The sequence below is a fragment of the Drosophila busckii genome, chromosome 3R, assembly GCF_011750605.1.
Source record: "Drosophila busckii strain San Diego stock center, stock number 13000-0081.31 chromosome 3R, ASM1175060v1, whole genome shotgun sequence".
NCBI classification, from domain to species: domain Eukaryota; kingdom Metazoa; phylum Arthropoda; class Insecta; order Diptera; family Drosophilidae; genus Drosophila; species Drosophila busckii.
The window spans coordinates 2,408,439-2,427,551 of NC_046607.1; the positions used below are offsets into that span (position 1 = coordinate 2,408,439).

The following is a 19,113-nucleotide window of genomic DNA, read 5'->3' on the forward strand; positions in this document are numbered from 1 at the left end:
GAAAATGCGCGTTGCTCTGTGCAGCTTGATATATCGAAAGGCCTTGCGTTTGAATCGCACATCCTTGGGAGATACTTCAATAGGGCAGGTGGTGAATCTGCTATCAAACGATGTCGGCCGCTTCGATTCGGTGCTGGCCAATGTGCATTATCTATGGCTAGCTCCGCTCGAGCTTGTGGCAGTCACATATTTAATGTATGAAAAGGTCAGTGATCAATAAATAACATAAATGCACAAAAGATTACTTACATTCACTGCAGATTGGAGTTGCTGCGCTCTTCGGCGTTGCTGTCATGCTGTTCTTCCTACCGGTGCAAGCCTTTTTGGCCAAAAAGACTTTGGGTCTACGACTAATAACAGCGTTGCGCACGGATGAACGCGTGCGTATGATGAACGAGATCATATCGGGTATACAAGTCATAAAGATGTATGCCTGGGAGCAACCCTTCAGCAAACTAGTTGAGCTAACACGCTGCAAGGAAATGGGCTGTATCAAGAGTGTCAATTACATACGTGGCGTACTCATTTCCTTTGGCATGTGCCTCTCACGCACCTTTACCTTTGCCAGTTTGGTGGGCTATGTGCTCTTGGGTCACATTCTTACAGCTGGCGAGGCTTTTTACATAACAGCCTACTATAATTTACTACGGCGCACGGTCACTCAATTCTTTCCATTGGCCATCGTACAGTTTGCCGAAATCATAGTGTCCATCAAGCGTCTGGAGACATTCATGCATCGAGAGGAGATACGCACACATGCAATGTTTCATATTGATAAAGGATTTATTAAAGACCCTTTAAAACTTGAGAATGAAACAGAAACCCTAATTGAAATCAACGATTTCAAAGCCAAATGGAACAGCGAAGCTACGGAGCACACGCTAGCGGACATCAACCTTAAGCTTACCAGAAGGCAATTGGTAGCTGTTATTGGACCTGTCGGAGCAGGCAAATCCAGTTTGATACAGTCAATTTTGGGTGAATTACCTGCAGAACAAGGCAGTCTTAAGGTCAATGGTAGATTCTCTTATGCATCACAAGAACCTTGGCTTTTCACTGGCACAGTGCGTCAGAATATTCTGTTTGGCTTGGCGCTCAACAAGCATCGATACCGCACTGTGGTTAAAAAGTGTGCGCTGGAACGCGACTTTGAGCTGCTGCCGCATGGCGATAAGACGATCGTTGGCGAGCGTGGTGCTTCCTTGTCTGGCGGACAGAAAGCGCGCATCAGTTTGGCTCGAGCTGTATATCGTCGTGCGGATATATATTTACTTGATGATCCTCTCAGCGCGGTGGATACACATGTGGGACATCACTTGTTCGATCAGTGCATGAGAAATTATCTAAAGAGCGAACTGGTTGTATTAGTCACACATCAGTTGCAGTTTCTGGAACATGCTGACCTAATTGTCATAATGGAGAAGGGCAAGATCAGTGCAATGGGCACATATGCCTCAATGATGCGCAGTGGCTTGGACTTTGCGCAGTTGCTAATGAATCCAAACAAGTCCGATGAGGCTGCAAAGGACAATGTGAGCGTTGCTGGTGACATTGCGGAAGACACACATTCTACTGTACGCAAGCGTCTTATAAGCCATATTAGTCGTCAGAATTCATGCACAGACAGCATAAGTTCCATTGGCTCTCTGGCAGAGTCCATTTCTCAACTGCCGTCTATGGGTGCTCCAGAGGCCAGAGTAGAGGGTAACGTGGGCTTGGGTCTTTATAGGGAATACTTTACGGCGGGGAGTGGCTGGCCTATGATAATTTTTATGATTGTTCTATGCATAGGCACTCAAGTTGTTGTCTCCAGCGCAGATGTGTTCCTCTCGTACTGGTGAGAATGTCACAACAAGTGTTTTAAAGCTCTAATTTATTTGCTGTCTTTGCAGGGTGGATAAGAATAAGAATGGCACTAGTATAGAATCCGATACGATCGATATATATTACTTTACGGCATTAAATGTGGCAGCAATTGCTCTCATCGTTTTGCGCCCTGTTATATTCTATGCAATGGCCATGCGCAGCTCAACGAAGTTACACCGTGCCATGTTCCGGGGCATAATAAGAGCGGCCATGTATTTCTTTCACACCAATCCCTCTGGGCGTATATTGAATAGATTTTCAAAAGATTTGGGCCAAATCGATGAGTTTCTGCCCACACTTATGCTAGAAGTAATGCAATTATTTTTACTACTTGTGGGCATTGTCGTGGTCATTTGCATTACCAATCCCTACTACATGATTCTCACTTTAATCTTGGGCGTGATATTCTATTATATTCGAGAATTCTATCTAAATGCATCGAGAGATGTTAAGAGATTAGAGGCAGTGGCTAGATCGCCAGTCTACTCACACCTCACTGCATCTCTAAATGGACTTTCCACTATAAGAGCGCTAAGTGCTGAGAAATCGCTGATTGCCGAATTCGATAACCTCCAGGATCTGCACAGTTCTGGTTACTATACATTCTTGGCCACAAGTCGTGCGTTTGGCTATTACACGGACTTCTTCTGCACCTTGTATACAATTATTATCGTCATTAATTATTTCATCAATCCGCCCACAAAACCGGGCGAGGTGGGACTAGCGATTACTCAGGTCATGAGCCTTGCTGGCATGGTTCAGTACGGCATGATGCAATCCGCAGAGTTAGATACAACAATGACTGCTGTAGAGCGTATTTTAGAATACGATGAGATTGAGCCCGAAGGCGAGTATGAATCTAAGCCCGATAAAAAGCCACCCAACACTTGGCCAGAAGAAGGAAAAATTATTGCCGACGATCTCAGTCTACGCTACTTTCCCGATCCGCAGTCCAAGTATGTGCTCAAGTCGCTCAACTTCGAGATCAGACCCATGGAGAAAGTGGGCATTGTTGGTCGTACTGGCGCCGGTAAGTCTTCGCTCATCAACGCCCTGTTCCGTTTGTCCTACAACGATGGCTCCATCCTCATCGATAGTCGCGACACAAATGAACTGGGATTGCATGACCTGCGCAGCAAGATATCCATCATACCTCAGGAGCCCGTGCTCTTTTCAGGTAGCATGCGCTATAATCTCGATCCTTTTGAAGAGTACAGCGACGCCAAATTGTGGGATGCGCTGGAGGCAGTAAAGTTAAAGCCAGTTATCAGCGAGCTACCAAGTGGCTTACAGAGCAAAATATCCGAAGGAGGCACTAACTTTAGCGTGGGTCAAAGACAGCTGGTCTGTCTAGCGCGAGCTATTCTTCGCGAGAATCGCATTCTGGTAATGGACGAGGCCACAGCGAATGTTGATCCACAAACAGATGCGCTTATACAAGCAACGATCAGGAATAAGTTCAGGGAGTGCACAGTGCTAACAATAGCCCATCGCCTAAACACAATTATGGACTCCGATAAGGTGTTAGTTATGGATGCTGGCCAGTTGGTAGAGTTCGGAGCGCCTTATGAACTGTTGACCCAAAGTGAATCGAAAATCTTTCACAGCATGGTAATGGAGACCGGTCATGCGAGCTTCGAAAGCCTGCTCAAGGTGGCAGAAAAGGTAGATGAAAATTCAATATACTTGGAGTTATACTTGTCTAATTCGTTTCAATTGTTTTCAGGCTTATTTGGCAGCAGACAAATCAAATACTCTTTAGGGCTCTAGATGATACTCCCAATTAATTTTAAAAGTCGCATTTGTTACCTAACGTGATGTTTTTAATACAATTTCTTTACGCGGTTTCTAAATTTCTTGTTTTTTTTTTGACCGTGATTCAAATCAATGTTTTCACTTATTAAATATTACACTAGATAATTTTTTGTATGGTAATTTTTGTCAAGCACACTTCGTCAGGCTTCGCTTTGGCCGGTGTGAGTCGGCAGTGGGACGCTTTTCCAGCGCAGCATTGGCAGCATTGTCATGGGAATGGCACTAAGGAAGAATTTAGGCAGCCAGATAAGTGAGACGAGTCCCAAGGGTATGCCAAGCACAACAAATAGATTTGAGACTGAATCGCGAACACCCAACCAGTTGCCGCTGTTACGAACAAAGATGAAGAAGTAAATGCCCATGGCATCGCAGATGAGCAGCATGCAGACGAGGATGCTACGAATATTCTGACGGGCAAAGCTGTAAAACGCAAACATGGTAGTTATAATGATGAGCGGGGGTAAAAGGATTTTCAAAACGATCAAGAAGCCAATAAACGTAATGGAATAATCGGTGATAAAGATGCGTGCTATGTTAGGATCATAGGAGGTAATGCTGGGCTGGTTTCCCACAGCAATGCTGGAGAAATACGTGTAGAGCAGTATGGCACCAGCGCAAAGATAACTCTTCTGCACATGCTGCAATGGTGTCAATGGCTTATCCGGTTTCTCCACCTGCTCGCTCTCGCTATCCTCCTCGTCACTTTGCTGCTCCTTAGTGCCTACGTGCACCTGCAGTCCCAGCGAGAACTCAGTGCACATAATCTGTATGAATATCGATTCGCAGGACAGACTGAGCAGCGTGTAAATTGTGCTCAGATTGAACAACACCAGCTGCTGGCGTTGCTGTGGCGTGCTTGTGTTGCCAAAAGGTATGGATATGGTGGCATAGCATAGAAAGAACCAGAAAATGCTATGCAACATGGAGTCAATGGGCTCGTTATTCCGGCGCTGTTCCACAGCGTATGCGCCCAACAGCAACATGCTGCCATTCACCAACCAGACATGCCAGGCATGACGTTCGTTCAACACCAGCGGACGCAGCATGGTCAGCACCATTGAGAAGTAGAGTATAAATGGATGGTTGTAGCCAAGATCTGGACCATAGGCGGCGCAGGCCGTTAGCAGCACCACCAGGCCGAGCCAGACAAAAAACTTTACCGAAGGCTTGGCGAATCCACGACGATTATGCGCAACCATCGCCGCCAAATAGACCCAGGCTATGCAGTGTGGATAAAAGAAGCTGCTGACTAGCAGTGCAGAAGCGGCAAATATCCACAGCAGCTGTATAATGGGTGCGCGCATCAGTGGCTCACCAGGAACATGCGCACCTAGAGCCAACCACCAAATGGGTAATGGCAACAGGAAATAGAAGCTTATCCAGCAGGGCACATGCTGCAAATACAACAGCACAGCGACCAGCAGCTCCAGTGAAAGAAACACCGCGCTGCTTATGGTTAAAAACGTCCAGTTGCGCGCTTTGACGGGCTGACGCGATTGGCTGGCAATGAGGAAACAGAAGACGCCTATAGATGCGATTGCCAGACCCACCAGCAGCGGTATGTGATAGTAATCTCTGTAGTACACCAGGCACTCCAGCGCTCGCTTGCCCATTTGTCGGCTCAATTCCAAGGCCGACAAGTAGCACTGCTGCTCCATAGCTTTGGCAAACTTTAACTTATAGCGCGCTACGCGTTGTCCATCCAATAGCTGGTATCTTGGCAGCCATTTCGATAATATTCCGTGATGTTGTGTCTTGTAGATCTGCCGCACCTGAGCCAGCAATTGCAAGGTATTCAAATGCATCGATATCGCCTCGTACTCCACGCTCACATTCATGTAGCCCTGTGGTAGCAGCGCCATGTTATTCATTGGCGGCGGCAGGCCGATTAGTGCGGACATAAGTGGAGCCAATTGGATTTGTTCCAAATCATGCAGCGGCAGAACATCGCCTCTGCTGTTTGCCGCAAAGGTTAATCCATTGTGGGGACCCACGCGATTGATGCCAGCTCCCCAAAAAAAGAAGGGAACATGGATTTCGTCAGAGGTGCTGCCGCCATGGGAGCCTACAACAAGATTTTGTATACATAAAATGCAACTGATGTTTCGTTAACTCACCCGAGTCACGCATGCCATGATCGGATGTCAATAAGTAAACAGTACGCTTATCCTTAAAGATTCTCTCAAAAAGTTTGTACGTTTGTACAACGCCATTGAGCGTTTTGTTAACTGTTTTCCAATACTCTTTCGAGTTCGGCTTAACTGCATGCCCAGCAACGTCGATATCGCCAAGATATATATAAAATAACGTCGGTACTTTACTATTCATTAACTTGACTTTTTCTGGATTGGCGAAGAAGCTTTGTACACGACCGAATACCCACTGATCTGCCTGAAATCTGCCCGTAAAATCAAGATTAGTATATGTTTCAAAGCGCAACGGATTGCCGCCATCGGGCAGTGGTCGAAATATATTTGCAATATCAGTGCCACCCCAGCCCCAAGTGCCGCCCATTGTGCGATTGAATACCGTATCAAATACTGTGAGTTTTTTTTTGAAATTTGTTAAAGCTGCCGAAGGGTCATGAAAGGTCTCGGCAAAGCCTGGAAAGATGAGTTCATTAACATCAGCCGACATTAGCCAGCTGAAGCCTCTTACCACCAAAAATGGCAATGTGTCCTGGTCGAGATTGTGTGGGTGCACAAGCGCGTGCTATGCCCACCAGACCCTGTTCCATGAATATTCCTTGTAGCTGCGGCACTGAGCTACATTTATTCGAAAAAAACGATTCAGCACGAAATCCATCGGTTAAGAAGACAACGAGTCGGTCTGCTGGCGGCTTCAGTCCCAATTCGCGGTGCGTTAACTGCGGTTGTATTCCACTGATAATGCTTGATCGGAAATAGATCATCAGCATAAAGCCGAGTATAGCTAAATGTAGCAATACAGCCACAACTTTCCACATGTTTGTTTCATATGCAAACAAAAAATGCAATATTATCTATAAACAAATGTATATATTTTTGTTGAAGTATATTTTTGCCAATCTAACACTGTAAAACGTATGCTTTGAACTAATCCTAAAAATAATAACATTACATTGCTGGCTGACTTGAAGAATATGTCTCGGCTAACTATATGCTTTTAAGTTAGTTATCCGTAAATGTTCCAAGCATGAGAGTAGCCAGGGTGTACTTTAGAGTGCAGTTATTATACCTTGGACAGTATACATTTTAACATTCATTTTAATCACACCTGCATCTGACCCCCTTGTCTGTACCTACCCCCACGCTTTGAAATATTATATTTAATATTAGATAATTAATATTAGAGTTAAAATTTCAATGTAAATTTAAATAATATGAAATACCCAGTTTTTGTATGTCAAAGTAATTGATGTTTAACCAATATTGAAAATCAGAGAAAAATATCGTTAAAATGTTACATTTCCATTATGGAAAACATAACATTCCATTGTGTGCGCTAATTTTGCAGATTATGTTGCTAGCCACAGCGTATGTAATTTTCTTTCAATCCACCAACGCACCAAACTTGGAGCCGCAATTGAATTTGGTCAAGCCAACACCAGCAAATCGACTTGTGGTATTTCTTGTCGATGATCTGCGTTCTAAAGCATTCTTCGAGCAGGGCTGCAGCAATGTTCCGCATTTACGAGAACTTTTCCAGCAGCAAGGACAAGTGGGTGTAACGCGCTCACTAGCGCCCAGTTTAAAATCTTCCGGATATGTGGATCTATTCTGCGGTTTGTATCAGACACCGGCAACTTTGCTACGGTCACTATGGTCAAGACAAGAAGTCAACTGTGTTACATTCAATCAAGATGTATTAAGCTATGTCTGGGCATCTCAAGAATTCTTTGAGAAATTTCCACAGTTATATAAGGCAGGTGTTATACCAAGTCATATAACAGGCTATCAACTGGATGATTGGGTTTTACAGTCTCTGAACGATTTTCTAAGCAATGAAGCTACATTGCTGCAAAAGACGAAGCCAATGGTGCTGCTAGTGCAACTCTTGAGCTTAAAACATTCGAAAAGATATCGCGAGACTCTAAACTCGACGCAGTATAACGTCTGGCGGGCTTATCAAGGAATGGAAAGAGCTTTTCCAGATGGTCTCACCAGCTATTTACTGACCTCAGATGGTAAGCTACAATTAAAAATGAATACTTTTCTTGGTTCACAATTATTGCTTACATTTAGGCCAGATGCAAGCCGAAACTCCCTTTTATCTATGGGGAGCTGCTATACCGTATATAGAACAGAGTCCAGGCCGCAGTTTTATGGCCAATGAGTTAGGTAAACGCCTACCATTGCAGGTCTTACAGCAAGTACAGCTAACCCCTTTAATGAGCACACTATTGGGTCTGTCGCCGCCCACAGCTAATCAAGGACGCTTGCCTGTGGAACTTATTAATGCCAGCAGTCGCTTAGAGGCGGATGCATCATATAAAAATGCTTTACAGCTAATACACCAAGCGGCACATGTAGTCCGGCTACAGCAGCGTGGAGTATTTTCTAAACTGATGTCCAGCCACTGGTTGACACTGGCGCTGATGGACAACTTCATCTTCAGCTGCAATCTATTGTGGGAACAACAGCGTTATCTAGCGCTCAAAGAGTACAGCAGCAACTATGTGCCAACTATTTTAGATTGCCTGGCATTTTACAAGGGTTATTATCGACGTGGAATGCTGTTTGCCACCGCCTGTGCTTTTATGGGCAGACTGCATCAGTTACGTTCGCTACCACCTTCGCCAAGTAGTCGTCGTTCCAAGCTATCCTGCGTCGTGTACAGCTTGAGCTTTTTCCTACTTTTACTTGTACTTCTGCAGCGCCTATCCTGGCTGATGAGCGCAGTGTTTTTGTTGCCTGCACTTATTTGGACACTGGCGCAAAGGACGCGGGCAAAAGGCTCCAAGGGATTATCCTGCCGCCAATCGACGGGGCTCATATTATTCGCCTTGTGCTGTACCAGTGGCTTCTTTCAGCGCAGGTATATAGCTGCTCTATATTTTGGATACAACTGCTACTACAACCGCCGCAGCTTTTTGCTACGTTCTCGCAAGTTCTACTTATGGCTGTCATTGGTAAGCGCACTCACAGGATTATGTTGGATTCCGCCGTCACTGGGCTACAGTCATCGTTCTATACTTGTAATCAGCCTATTAGTAACCCTAGCGCAACCACTGTTCAGTGGCTCCTTGCGCAAAATGCGCCGAAATAATCTGCTTTGCAATGTCCTTGTACTAGTAACAGCCGTTCTGCATGTTATCTATAGTCCACAGCCCTGGATGATGCATTTTATAGCTCGTGCCTATTTATGCTATGTGCTTTATCCGCGTGACATCCAAAATGGCATGCAAACTATCCTGTACAATCTTAGCACAGTATACGCGTTAATCTGCACATCCTATGAAGCTGTGGTCATACAGTCACTTTGCCTAGAGCTACAATTGGGACTATATCTGAAGAACGAGCGCCACACAGCTTTAAGCCCTCGTGCCCAGGCAATTCATTTGTTCTTATACAGCTACTACTCATTTTTTGTAATTGGCGATATTATGGCTATTGATGGATTTCGATTTTACATGCGATTTACAGGGTTTGGCTGCTACTCGACGTTTATAAATATATTACTCATTATCCTAAAGTTACTACTGCCGCTGCTCATGATAATTTGTGTAATTAGCACTAATTGCGCTGATTTTTGGTCCTTACGTCGTCGCATATTTCAGAAGCTACTCATTTTAAGCAACTCCATGGCTTTATTCTTCTTATTTCGATTACGTGATTCCGGCTACTGGTGGGAAATCTTAGAAAGAATTGGGCATTTTGTTATTGTACAGATTTTACCATTTGTATTATTAATACTATGTTTGGTATCTCATACGATATTAGGCGCAAGTGTGAAAAGTTCTTTGCGTTTGCCCAAATGGAATGCTTATAATTACTAACTAGAAATATCAAAACATTCTACTAATAAATGTCGTTTTAATACGCTTTGCCATTTCTAAAAAAAAATTGGATTATACTACTGCTGGGAGAGCAAGTTTACCTTTACTTTCTGATAAGAACTCTATTATTAACGCCAAAATGTTTAAAATGAATCATATCCAATTACTATACAAACGATGGGCAGTTTTTATACTCTTTTATATTTCGGTAATGGAAAAGAGTTTTGAAAAAGATTATATACGTAAAAAAGAAAACAGCTTGAGATGACCGCCCCATTGAATTTGATAATGACATTAATATTAAACGCAACATACTATACAATGCTACACAAAAATGCGTCTAAATGTAAATGTAGTAAATTACTATAAGTGATAAAATCAAATAAATTGAAACTAAGACTTACATTTTATAAAACCTCTCAATGCTTAGAATACTTATTTTAAATAAAGGTTTATGTTGTATATTAATGAAATTATCCAAATATCATTATATCAAACCTATTGTAATTTGTCCAAAACTGATCATTTATTTGGAATCAAAAAATTCAAAAAACATGAACAATAAATAACCATAAGTTTTTCTTCTTACAATCGTTGGTCGTCACATAAAATAATTTGTCTCATTATTGTACAAAAAAAGTTCTGCCAATGTTTCCAAAAATTACGCGCTCATTTTTAAGGTTACCATGCTCAATAAACGCAAAATTTTGTGAGTATTATCACTAAGCATGTTGGATGCTTAGTGGTATTATACACCACCTATCAGCAGTTTTAGAACTACTGCTCTGCAGTTTGAGGGTGGCTGCTCACGAATTGGAATTTAGAGAATCTAATAAGAGGGCAACCCTAAACTACATGTTGAAACGTAAACGCAAGCGATTGCACAATTTATTATTTATATATATATAGTGTAATTAACTAATGTAACTAATAATAAAAAACTAATGATTAAAAATGGTTGTATTCATTCGCACTTAACTTTTCTTTTTCTGTAACACTGGTTTTTTCTTAGCTGTTTTTTTTTTTAGATTTTTTGGAGAAAATATTTGGATGCAAAAAGATACTCTTGTGAATATTAATATTAATTTTTCAACCATTTTTTTGCAAATATTTCTTATTATTTTTTAACTGTGGTGACCTCAGATGAATGTCCAATTGCACCTTCAACAAATCTCTCAGTTTTCACAGATCCGTTTGTATTTGCTCTTCACCCATCACCTACTCCACAATCCGTCCAATCATTTACTTTTGATCGTCAAATTGTTGCGCCTGCCTGGATCTTCCAATTGTCAGCTGTTAATGTTGTTTACATTCAAACATTACAAGACGAAGAGTGCGTCGGCATAGAGACGATTTTTGAACCGGTCGATGAGGACATGATGCTGTAGCGAATCTGGTCATTAGCGATGATCCATCGATTAAGGTTGTACATGAGCCCTTACCATATCGTAAGCCGCAGCCTAGAGGCTACCCTTGCAACATAAGCGAAGAAACTTTGGTTGTACAAATGGTTTTAAAACATTCGAAAAAAGCGCCAATGAAACTTGCTAAGGATATTAAAGAACTGTTTCATCTCTAGCGCTAACATAGTTAAATATCGAGAAGAAAGTCTTGTAAAAGTCTCCAAAGTTGCATATTGTCGCCGATATCGATGTTTGTTCAAAATCAACTTACAACACTTTTGATGAGTAAAAAAAACCAATTTGTTATTATTAACCCTATTTACAGAGATCAGTAATGATGTTGATATATAAATATTATAATATATAAAACATCGATAAGGTAAAATAACATCGATAGGTAATAAAATAATAACAAATCCACCACCACTACAATATGCCAAGTGTGCCCGTGCCGCGTCGCGTAAATAACTCTTGCAATGGCTACCCCACCCTCACCCTTTCCAATTTGCAACGGAAATAAACAAAAATTCAATTGGAAAAGAGCAACACAATAAGTGAGTGAGTGCAGTGCATCATATTTGTGCGAGCGCAAAGTGTACAACAACAAAAAGAGAAAAACATAAGAAAGCATAGAAAGTTCATGTGAAAACAACAATTGCGCATTCCACGACAACGACCGCAGAAGCAACAACAACAACAAGATTAATATAGGCAGAGAGTGAGAACAAGTTAAGGTAAGCAAAAAGTGTATCTGAATGTATGGAGGCGGGGTCGAAGCAGAACCTACACTGTTAATAATAACAATTGTACGAGTATGTGTGTATTATTACTCAATGAAACTTTCGGTTTATCAAACTAACGTACATAGATAAAGTATTGCCTCTAAAAGAGCTTTCGACAATGTGTTTTGTATTTGAGACCTTTTGAAATTGAAGAGTTGAGGTCCATAGAGTTAGAAATTAATGTACTTATTATTTCTGATAAATATAAATCAATTTTATAATGACTAAATGATCAAAACAGTTGTTATACACTGTGCAGTTGTGCTCGTGTCCCTGATTTGTGTACATACAAGCATATACATACATACATACATAATAACAAAGTAAATGTGCCTTAGGTGGCATACTAAAATGTTCAAGGCGATTTGTACAGTGAAATTCTCTACTACTACAGATATGACAATGTTATAAATAAATAAACAACCAAAAATATTTGTATGCGTATGAGTAATTCTGCCAAATTGTACTAAATACGACCAAAGCTTATATTTGTACAAAAACATAGAGAGCGAGCAACAAAAACACCAATTGATGGTACTTAATTGCGCAGTTTTTCATTGTGCATAAGCCGACAGACAGACAAAACACATTATTAATGCAAATTGTCTTGGACAGTGTACGCTCTCTCACTCTCACTCTCAGTGGGACGCTCTTTCAATTGATCTACCTACTTGTTCTTATTTACATGTGAATTTACATATACAATTGCAAAGCTGTTTTTGGTGGGCGTATTTGAGATGTAATATTTTATGGATTTAGTTTCGTTATCGTTCTGGTTAGGCACAGTGAGCAGAGATGGCAACAGCAGGGCGCGCTTTGGATACCATCTCGTTATGCTCCACAGTTTCAAGTTGCCCAGATCGCAATGGCTTCTACGGCGGATTTCAGCGTACAGAGAAGCCCAAGGAGCCACTGTCAAAGGCACAGATAATAGCACGGGAAAAGAAATGGCTGTATATGATTGACAACTGGTCCATATATATGTCTAAAAATTACAAAAAGGTATGCACAACATATGCATAAAATTTAATTATTTTATTAATCTTCATTTTTTGTATCTACAGATACGCGACAGATGCCGCAAGGGCATACCGAAGTCGGTGCGTCCCAAGGCTTGGTTCTATTTATCTGGCGCCTATTTGCTGAAATTGAAAAATCCTAAAGTGTACAGCGAACTGTTGGAAAAGCCTGGCAATCCTGCCACCATTGAGGAGATTAAAAAGGATAAACATCGTCAGTTTCCATTTCACGAAATGTTTCTGGACGAGGATAAAGTGGGACAGATCGAGCTCTTTAATGTGCTGAAAGCGTATTCGATTTATAATCCCAAAGTAGGCTTCTGCCAAGCGCAGGCACCAATTGCCGCATTCCTGCTTATGCACCTGCCGGCTGAGGATGCCTTCTGGGTATTTGTGAGCGTATGTGATGTGTAAGTTATTTGCATTTAATTTACGCGGCAGTTGCTTAAAATAATCATGTTCCAGCTACTTGCAGGACTATTTTATACCTGGCCTCGAAGTGATACAAAACGATGCGGGTATTCTGGAGGGTCTGCTAAAGAAAACCTGCCCGCCAGTCTACCGACACCTGCAAAAGCACAAAGTCGAACCATTGCTTTATATGACAGATTGGTTCCTGTGCGCCATGACGCGCACTTTACCTTGGGAGACTTTGTTGCGTGTGTGGGATTGCTTTCTCGCCGAGGGTATACGTGTCATATTCAAGGTGGCGCTGGTGATTATTGGCGCCTCACTTAGTCGACACAAGGTGCGCAAAACATGCACTGGCTTGTGTGAAACGTTGGGCGTACTTCGCTCGCCGCCGGAGCATATTATGGAAGAGGAGTTCATTATCAACAACATGATGCGACTGAATTTGCGCGTCGAGGACTTTCAAATTGAACATACGCGTCAGAAGGCACGACGTGCCAAGCAAAAGGCACAGCAGGAGGCTGATGCCAGCACAAGCAGCAGCAATGGCAGACGCAATATGCCCACATTGTGAGCACACACGGAGTGCACAAAAGTAAACAATAACTATTAAATATTACGTACATGCATACATAAAACAACAACCATTTGTTACTAAACACACACATATATATATATATATATATACATCGATACACACAAACAATTTGAAAGTGTGCACAAATTGACGGGAACTGAAATTTTCATTAAACTTCAGACTAAAATGCAACTGTTTAGTCAACAGTCAATTAGAAAACAAAAACCACATTCATTCCATGCGCATACGAAACGTATTAGAATTTGTTTATTATCGTACATACTTAATAAGTTGGAAGCTTTTGTTTTAATTTAATACATATGAAAGATTTGCAATTATTATATGCGTGCAATTTGTTTATGCTTTTTAAAAGTATTTGATTTATTATTATTAAATTTATTTATTGAATTCTATAACATTGGAAGATTTTAGCTTTATGTCTTACTATCTATCTATATATACATATCGTATTATTATCTATATCAAACATTTCGTTGGCAGCTGCTCGAAAACCAACCTCAGATGCATTCTGTTTAAATCTTTAATTTTCTATAATGTTGAACATGCGAAATCGTGTTTACTAATTCCCGAAAAACAATCAAATGGTATATATAAGTATATTGTTGATGCAGGCAAACATTCATATACAAAAAAGAGAACGATATAATATTATTAACATTTATGATGTGGAAACTTTGTGGGGGTCGTTTTCGGGGGTATATTTAGGCAAAATTATTAATTATATTAGAAACCAAATCACTTTTACTAATAAAAAAAAATTTTTTTAAAAACTCACATTTTGGTTTCATTTATTAAATATTAAAGCTAGTTAAACTTTAAGAGTAAATTTTAAATTTTGTTGTTAAAGTCTCTCTGAAAATGAACCGACTGCATCCCAAAAATTTTCTTTTTATTGATTAAATAGGATAAAGCCTACCTATACATTATACATTATAATTTTGTACCTATTAAATTTTATTATATTTATAAATTTCAGTAAAACAAAATTTCAATTAAAGGTAATTTTAAAATTTAGTAATTTTTTTAAATCAGCCTGTAAATAATAATAATAGTGTGTACCTATATTCTTTTTATACTTAGTTAAGTTCGCTTATACTTAATGAAAGGAAATTACAGTATGAGTGTCAACAAATGCCATAAATTAGTTTAAAAGTACTTAAATACATGAGTTTTTATTTAAGGAGATTGTATTTTAAGCTAGTTAAGAATTAGCCCAACAAATACTGGTCCTCTATATCATCGTCCAGTAGATGTGTCTGTGGCGCTAACAACTCCTCCGTTTCATTGTAGGGCAAACTATCATCCTCAACCAGCTGCATTGGCAGCTGATCATCGGTGTGCTGAACATGTACTTGCCGCATATGTTGTTGCAGCTCACGGAAATTATGCATGCCGGACAACGTATCGCTAGTGCCTTGCACGCAAAGCAGACAGCGTATGTAATCAGAATGGGGCAAATGCATAAATCTATGCTGTTGCAGCACGCGAAGCTGCTTTGTCTGCAGCTGTTGATCACAATCGCTGCAGCGATAGAGATCATCACCACCCACTTTGCGCATATGCAGTGTCTCACGTTTGCCCATGCCATGGTAAATGTTAATATGTTCGCGCCACTGCGATTTGCTGCTGGTACTAAAGCTATCACCACATTGCGGACAAATTAAGCGATATGGCACAGGTGCAGTAGTAGAATCAAAGTTTAACTTTGGGTCTATATCTATGTGAGCTTCAGCGCTGACTGCTTCTGCTGGCTGCTGTGATCCTCCGGACTGCTCGTCTTCGTTATCACTCTGCGGGCGATTGTCACAGCGATTGGTATTGCGATTTAAATGCTTGAAGAACATTTGTTTGCGCACAAATTCGCCATTGCATGTTAAGCACTTGAAGGAGCGATATGGCAAATGCCGGAACTTGTGTGATTGTAGCTGCCCAATGGCGCCCTTGGTATGCGTCACCGTTACACGCTTGTAGCACTCCAGGCATAAGTAATGATGGTTGTCAAGCTGCCGAAAATTCAAGCCCTGACGACTGTTAAAGTTATGCTGCTCGACAATGTGCTTGCGCCAAAAGGCGTGTGAATCAAAGTTCTGATTGCACTTGGGGCAATAGTAGGTAATGAAATCTAAATCGACAGCATTGTGGTAGGAGATGCTATCCTCAAGCGTATTGAGGCCAACAGGTCGTGTGGGCAGCAAGCCTGGTTGAGTTTTTAGCGCACGTCCCTGGCTAGTGCCTGGCGTGGGTGAAGATGAAGCTGAGGACATGCCACGCTCTCTATCTGTATCCCCCCGCTCTCTATCTCCTTCCCTCTCTTGAGCTGCATGATACTTGGACTCGCGTTCGAAAATATTGTGACGCGTGCGCAAATGTGCAGCTATGTTTGGCTTGTGGTTATAGCAGGTGCCACAAATCAAGCACTTGAGGTACAAGCGATAGGCCAAATGTCTAAAATGATGATCCTGGAGTCCCTTTAACTTTGAATTACACACGATATCCTTGCACAAGGTGCACTGATAACGATACTTGTCTACCTGGCGCATTTTCAAATACTGACGTTTATCAAAGTTGTGCGCTTCGTTAATATGACGACGCCACTCAAACTGCGATTTGTATGTCTCCCCGCATGATGGACACAAAAAAATATAATTCTGTTCGATAGTTGAGTTGCCAGCTGAATGGAGCATGCTAATTGTTGTTGTTGCTGTTGACGTAGGAATTGCAGCTTCAGCATCTTCTACTGGCTCGGCATTTTTGGCACTATATTGTGTATCCGAGAAGTCATGCTCTTCGCTTATGTGCGTTTTGAGAGCTGCGCTCGTTGCAAAAAGCGTTCCGCAGTCAACGCACTTGTATCGATTGCTTATGCTACTTAGAGTCAAAAAAAAGTCATCATCAGGATCTGCTTGCATTTGCTCAGCAAAGTCATTCTCTTCAGTCGCTTGGTCATCCTCATCCAAATAAATAATCTCATACGTTTCATTGGCAACAGTGACGATTTGTTTACGTGGCAACGACTTTGCTATTACCCCTCGGCGGGGATCATAGCCTATGCGATGATTAGTGGCCAAATGTTTGACCAGTCCTTTGCGATCCGTGTAGGATTTGTGGCATTTGCGACAGCGTATATACGATTTGTAGGGCAAATGCGTTATGCGATGCTGTTGTGCATTCTGTATACCATAGGCATTTGTTATAATCTTATCGCATTCGGTGCACTTTAGCTGACGATCGTTTATCACCTTAAAGTTAAGCTGCGACAAATCGTTCATTCCATGCACCTTTTCCACATGATTGCGCCATTGTTTCTTCTCTATAAACTCTCTGCCGCATTGCGGGCAGAGATAGTCTATATGCGGCTCATACATATCATCGAAGGCAATACGAGCACCACGTTTGGGCGCATCTTCCATCTGCAATTCATCTGTGCAATCGTTGCCGGCGTCAATTTGCATCGCATCATCGCCATCAGCTGTACCGTCGACAGGCGCGCCGTTTTCGGGCGGCATCAAGGTCTCCAAATGATGTTGCTTCAGAAGATGGCTCACCAGCTCCTGATGTTCCGTATAGCCTTTGTAGCATAGTTTGCAACGCATCCATTCGGGCTGCGACAAGTGACTAAATTTATGCACACGCAGTGTCTTCATCGTATTGGGCGACACAAACTATAAAAACAAAGTCGGAAATAAATTAAATTTTCTAGGTAGAGAGTAACGAATAAGGCTATATCTAAACATCTTACCTGCTTGCACTCGAGACACTGCATCTGCATGTCTACAGAACGGAAGTTTAGTCCACGTCTGCTGACATAATCATGAACAAATTCAATGTGCTGGCTCCACTGTGCGTGAGTTTCGCAATCTGTTCCACAATCCGGGCACATGTAGTGTATATAATCCTCGCAAAAGTCAGCAGCATTACCAGCACCACTGCGTTGCCGCTGGGTTGCTGTGGAACTGCTATGTTGGAATTCATCATTGGCAGACTCTATGGCATCCGGCTCTAGCAGCTCATTACGCACTTCTATGCCCTCGTCATCATCCGGATAACGTAGCTCTGTGCGTGGCTCACGTACACGTGTTTTGCGACCAGCAGCGCCATTGTCACCTTCTCGCATCAGAATCACAACCTCTTCATAATGCACCATACGCAGATGTACCATTAGGTCCTGACGATATTTGTACTCTCGCTTGCATATGTAGCACTTGGTGCATCTATATGGCAGATGCGTAAATTTGTGCTTTAGCAGATTTTCCCGACTATGCATTGCAATGCGCTTGTTGCACTCTAGGCAGCGTTGGTACAACTTGTCAATAGCAACAAAATTCAGACCACGGCGCGTATTGAACTGGTGAATATTGTTCATGTGACGCTTCCACATATCTTGTTGCCGAAACTCGGTACCACATGCTGGACATATGTATATAACGCCGAGCTCGTAATTAATAAGCACGCCATTTTCATCGGTGGCATTGATTTGTGAAGTCTTCGGGCGAATGGAAGTAGTGCCTGTGTTTATGCGCTCCTGCGCTGAACCAAAGCTTGCTTGTAGCGACTGACGCTGTATAGGCCGTACACTTGGCGCACTTGGTATGGCTGGCGCTAGCACACTATTTACAATTGGTGACAATTCAAAATTAAAAATGGCATCATCATCAGGTTCTGGTCCTTTGGACTCCTCCTCCTCGTCATCGTCATCGTCATCGTATTCATCAACATCTTCACCCATCGTATTGTTGTCATTCTGCTCTAACTCTCTGACGCCTGCGTCACCTTCGCCGCCCTCCTCATCATCAGCAGAGAACATACGCGTCCATAAATCCATACCTTCCATTTTTGTAATAGCCTGTGCTCAATGGGTGCGTGTATATGTGCGTGTGGTGTATATATGTTTGTGTGCGTTTGTAAGTGGTAAATGTTATAAGAACTAGTTTTCGTATTTAAATGTTTTTTATACGATTTGGCATCTTTTCAGTCCAACAATTTTAAATACATCATCTTAGCTGCACTCGCACACATAGCACTTGTACTTTACAATGCTGTTCTGCCGTTTAATGCAGCCTTTTTGCATATTTAATATCGAAAACTTAAACGAAACCTGCACAGTCTGCAAAAATCAGAGCCATTTTGTTTGCGGCGCCGAAGAGTTTGAGGCCGACATTGGACACTTACGTGACGGCGTTAACCAAGTGGCAGCACTAAAATTCAAATAACAACGGAGCTAGTAACAATATTAGAGAATATT

General features: G+C 41.8%; 5 protein-coding genes across 7 annotated transcripts; 3 read left to right on the forward strand and 2 right to left on the reverse strand.

The window, feature by feature from the left end:
* Positions 1–103: 103 nt before the first annotated feature.
* Positions 104–3,684, forward strand: LOC108603677 (probable multidrug resistance-associated protein lethal(2)03659). The gene is made up of 4 exons (XM_033294240.1): positions 104–205; positions 261–1,837; positions 1,893–3,531; positions 3,593–3,684. The coding sequence occupies exons 1-4, from the start codon at positions 194–196 to the stop codon at positions 3,626–3,628; spliced, it is 3,264 nt and encodes a 1,087-aa protein (XP_033150131.1). The 5' UTR covers positions 104–193; the 3' UTR covers positions 3,629–3,684.
* Positions 3,685–3,715: 31 nt separating this feature from the next.
* On the reverse strand, positions 3,716–6,747 carry LOC108603676 (GPI ethanolamine phosphate transferase 1). The gene is made up of 3 exons (XM_017992680.2): positions 6,340–6,747; positions 5,799–6,284; positions 3,716–5,746 (listed from the first exon to the last, which is right to left on the reverse strand). Exons 1-3 carry the CDS (start codon positions 6,644–6,646, stop codon positions 3,822–3,824), a joined length of 2,718 nt encoding a protein of 905 aa, XP_017848169.1. The 5' UTR covers positions 6,647–6,747; the 3' UTR covers positions 3,716–3,821.
* Positions 6,748–7,080: 333 nt separating this feature from the next.
* On the forward strand, positions 7,081–10,050 carry LOC108601891 (GPI ethanolamine phosphate transferase 1). The gene is made up of 2 exons (XM_017989866.1): positions 7,081–7,846; positions 7,905–10,050. Exons 1-2 carry the CDS (start codon positions 7,120–7,122, stop codon positions 9,656–9,658), a joined length of 2,481 nt encoding a protein of 826 aa, XP_017845355.1. The 5' UTR covers positions 7,081–7,119; the 3' UTR covers positions 9,659–10,050.
* A 1,452-nt stretch (positions 10,051–11,502) lies between these two features.
* On the forward strand, positions 11,503–14,194 carry LOC108601839 (TBC1 domain family member whacked). 3 transcript variants are annotated; one of them, XM_017989784.2, is made up of 4 exons: positions 11,503–11,795; positions 12,557–12,845; positions 12,908–13,272; positions 13,328–13,847. In XM_017989784.2, the coding sequence occupies exons 2-4, from the start codon at positions 12,639–12,641 to the stop codon at positions 13,845–13,847; spliced, it is 1,092 nt and encodes a 363-aa protein (XP_017845273.1). In that variant the 5' UTR covers positions 11,503–11,795; positions 12,557–12,638. The 3 variants fall into 3 exon arrangements, with proteins under 3 accessions (XP_017845273.1, XP_017845272.1, XP_017845271.1); XM_017989783.2 differs by having other exon boundaries at positions 12,603–12,845; XM_017989782.2 differs by having other exon boundaries at positions 11,504–11,795; positions 12,624–12,845; positions 13,328–14,194.
* Positions 14,195–14,908: 714 nt separating this feature from the next.
* On the reverse strand, positions 14,909–18,980 carry LOC108604626 (zinc finger protein Xfin). Its single transcript, XM_017994174.1, has 2 exons — positions 17,611–18,980; positions 14,909–17,533 (listed from the first exon to the last, which is right to left on the reverse strand). Exons 1-2 carry the CDS (start codon positions 18,700–18,702, stop codon positions 15,080–15,082), a joined length of 3,546 nt encoding a protein of 1,181 aa, XP_017849663.1. The 5' UTR covers positions 18,703–18,980; the 3' UTR covers positions 14,909–15,079.
* Positions 18,981–19,113: the final 133 nt, after the last annotated feature.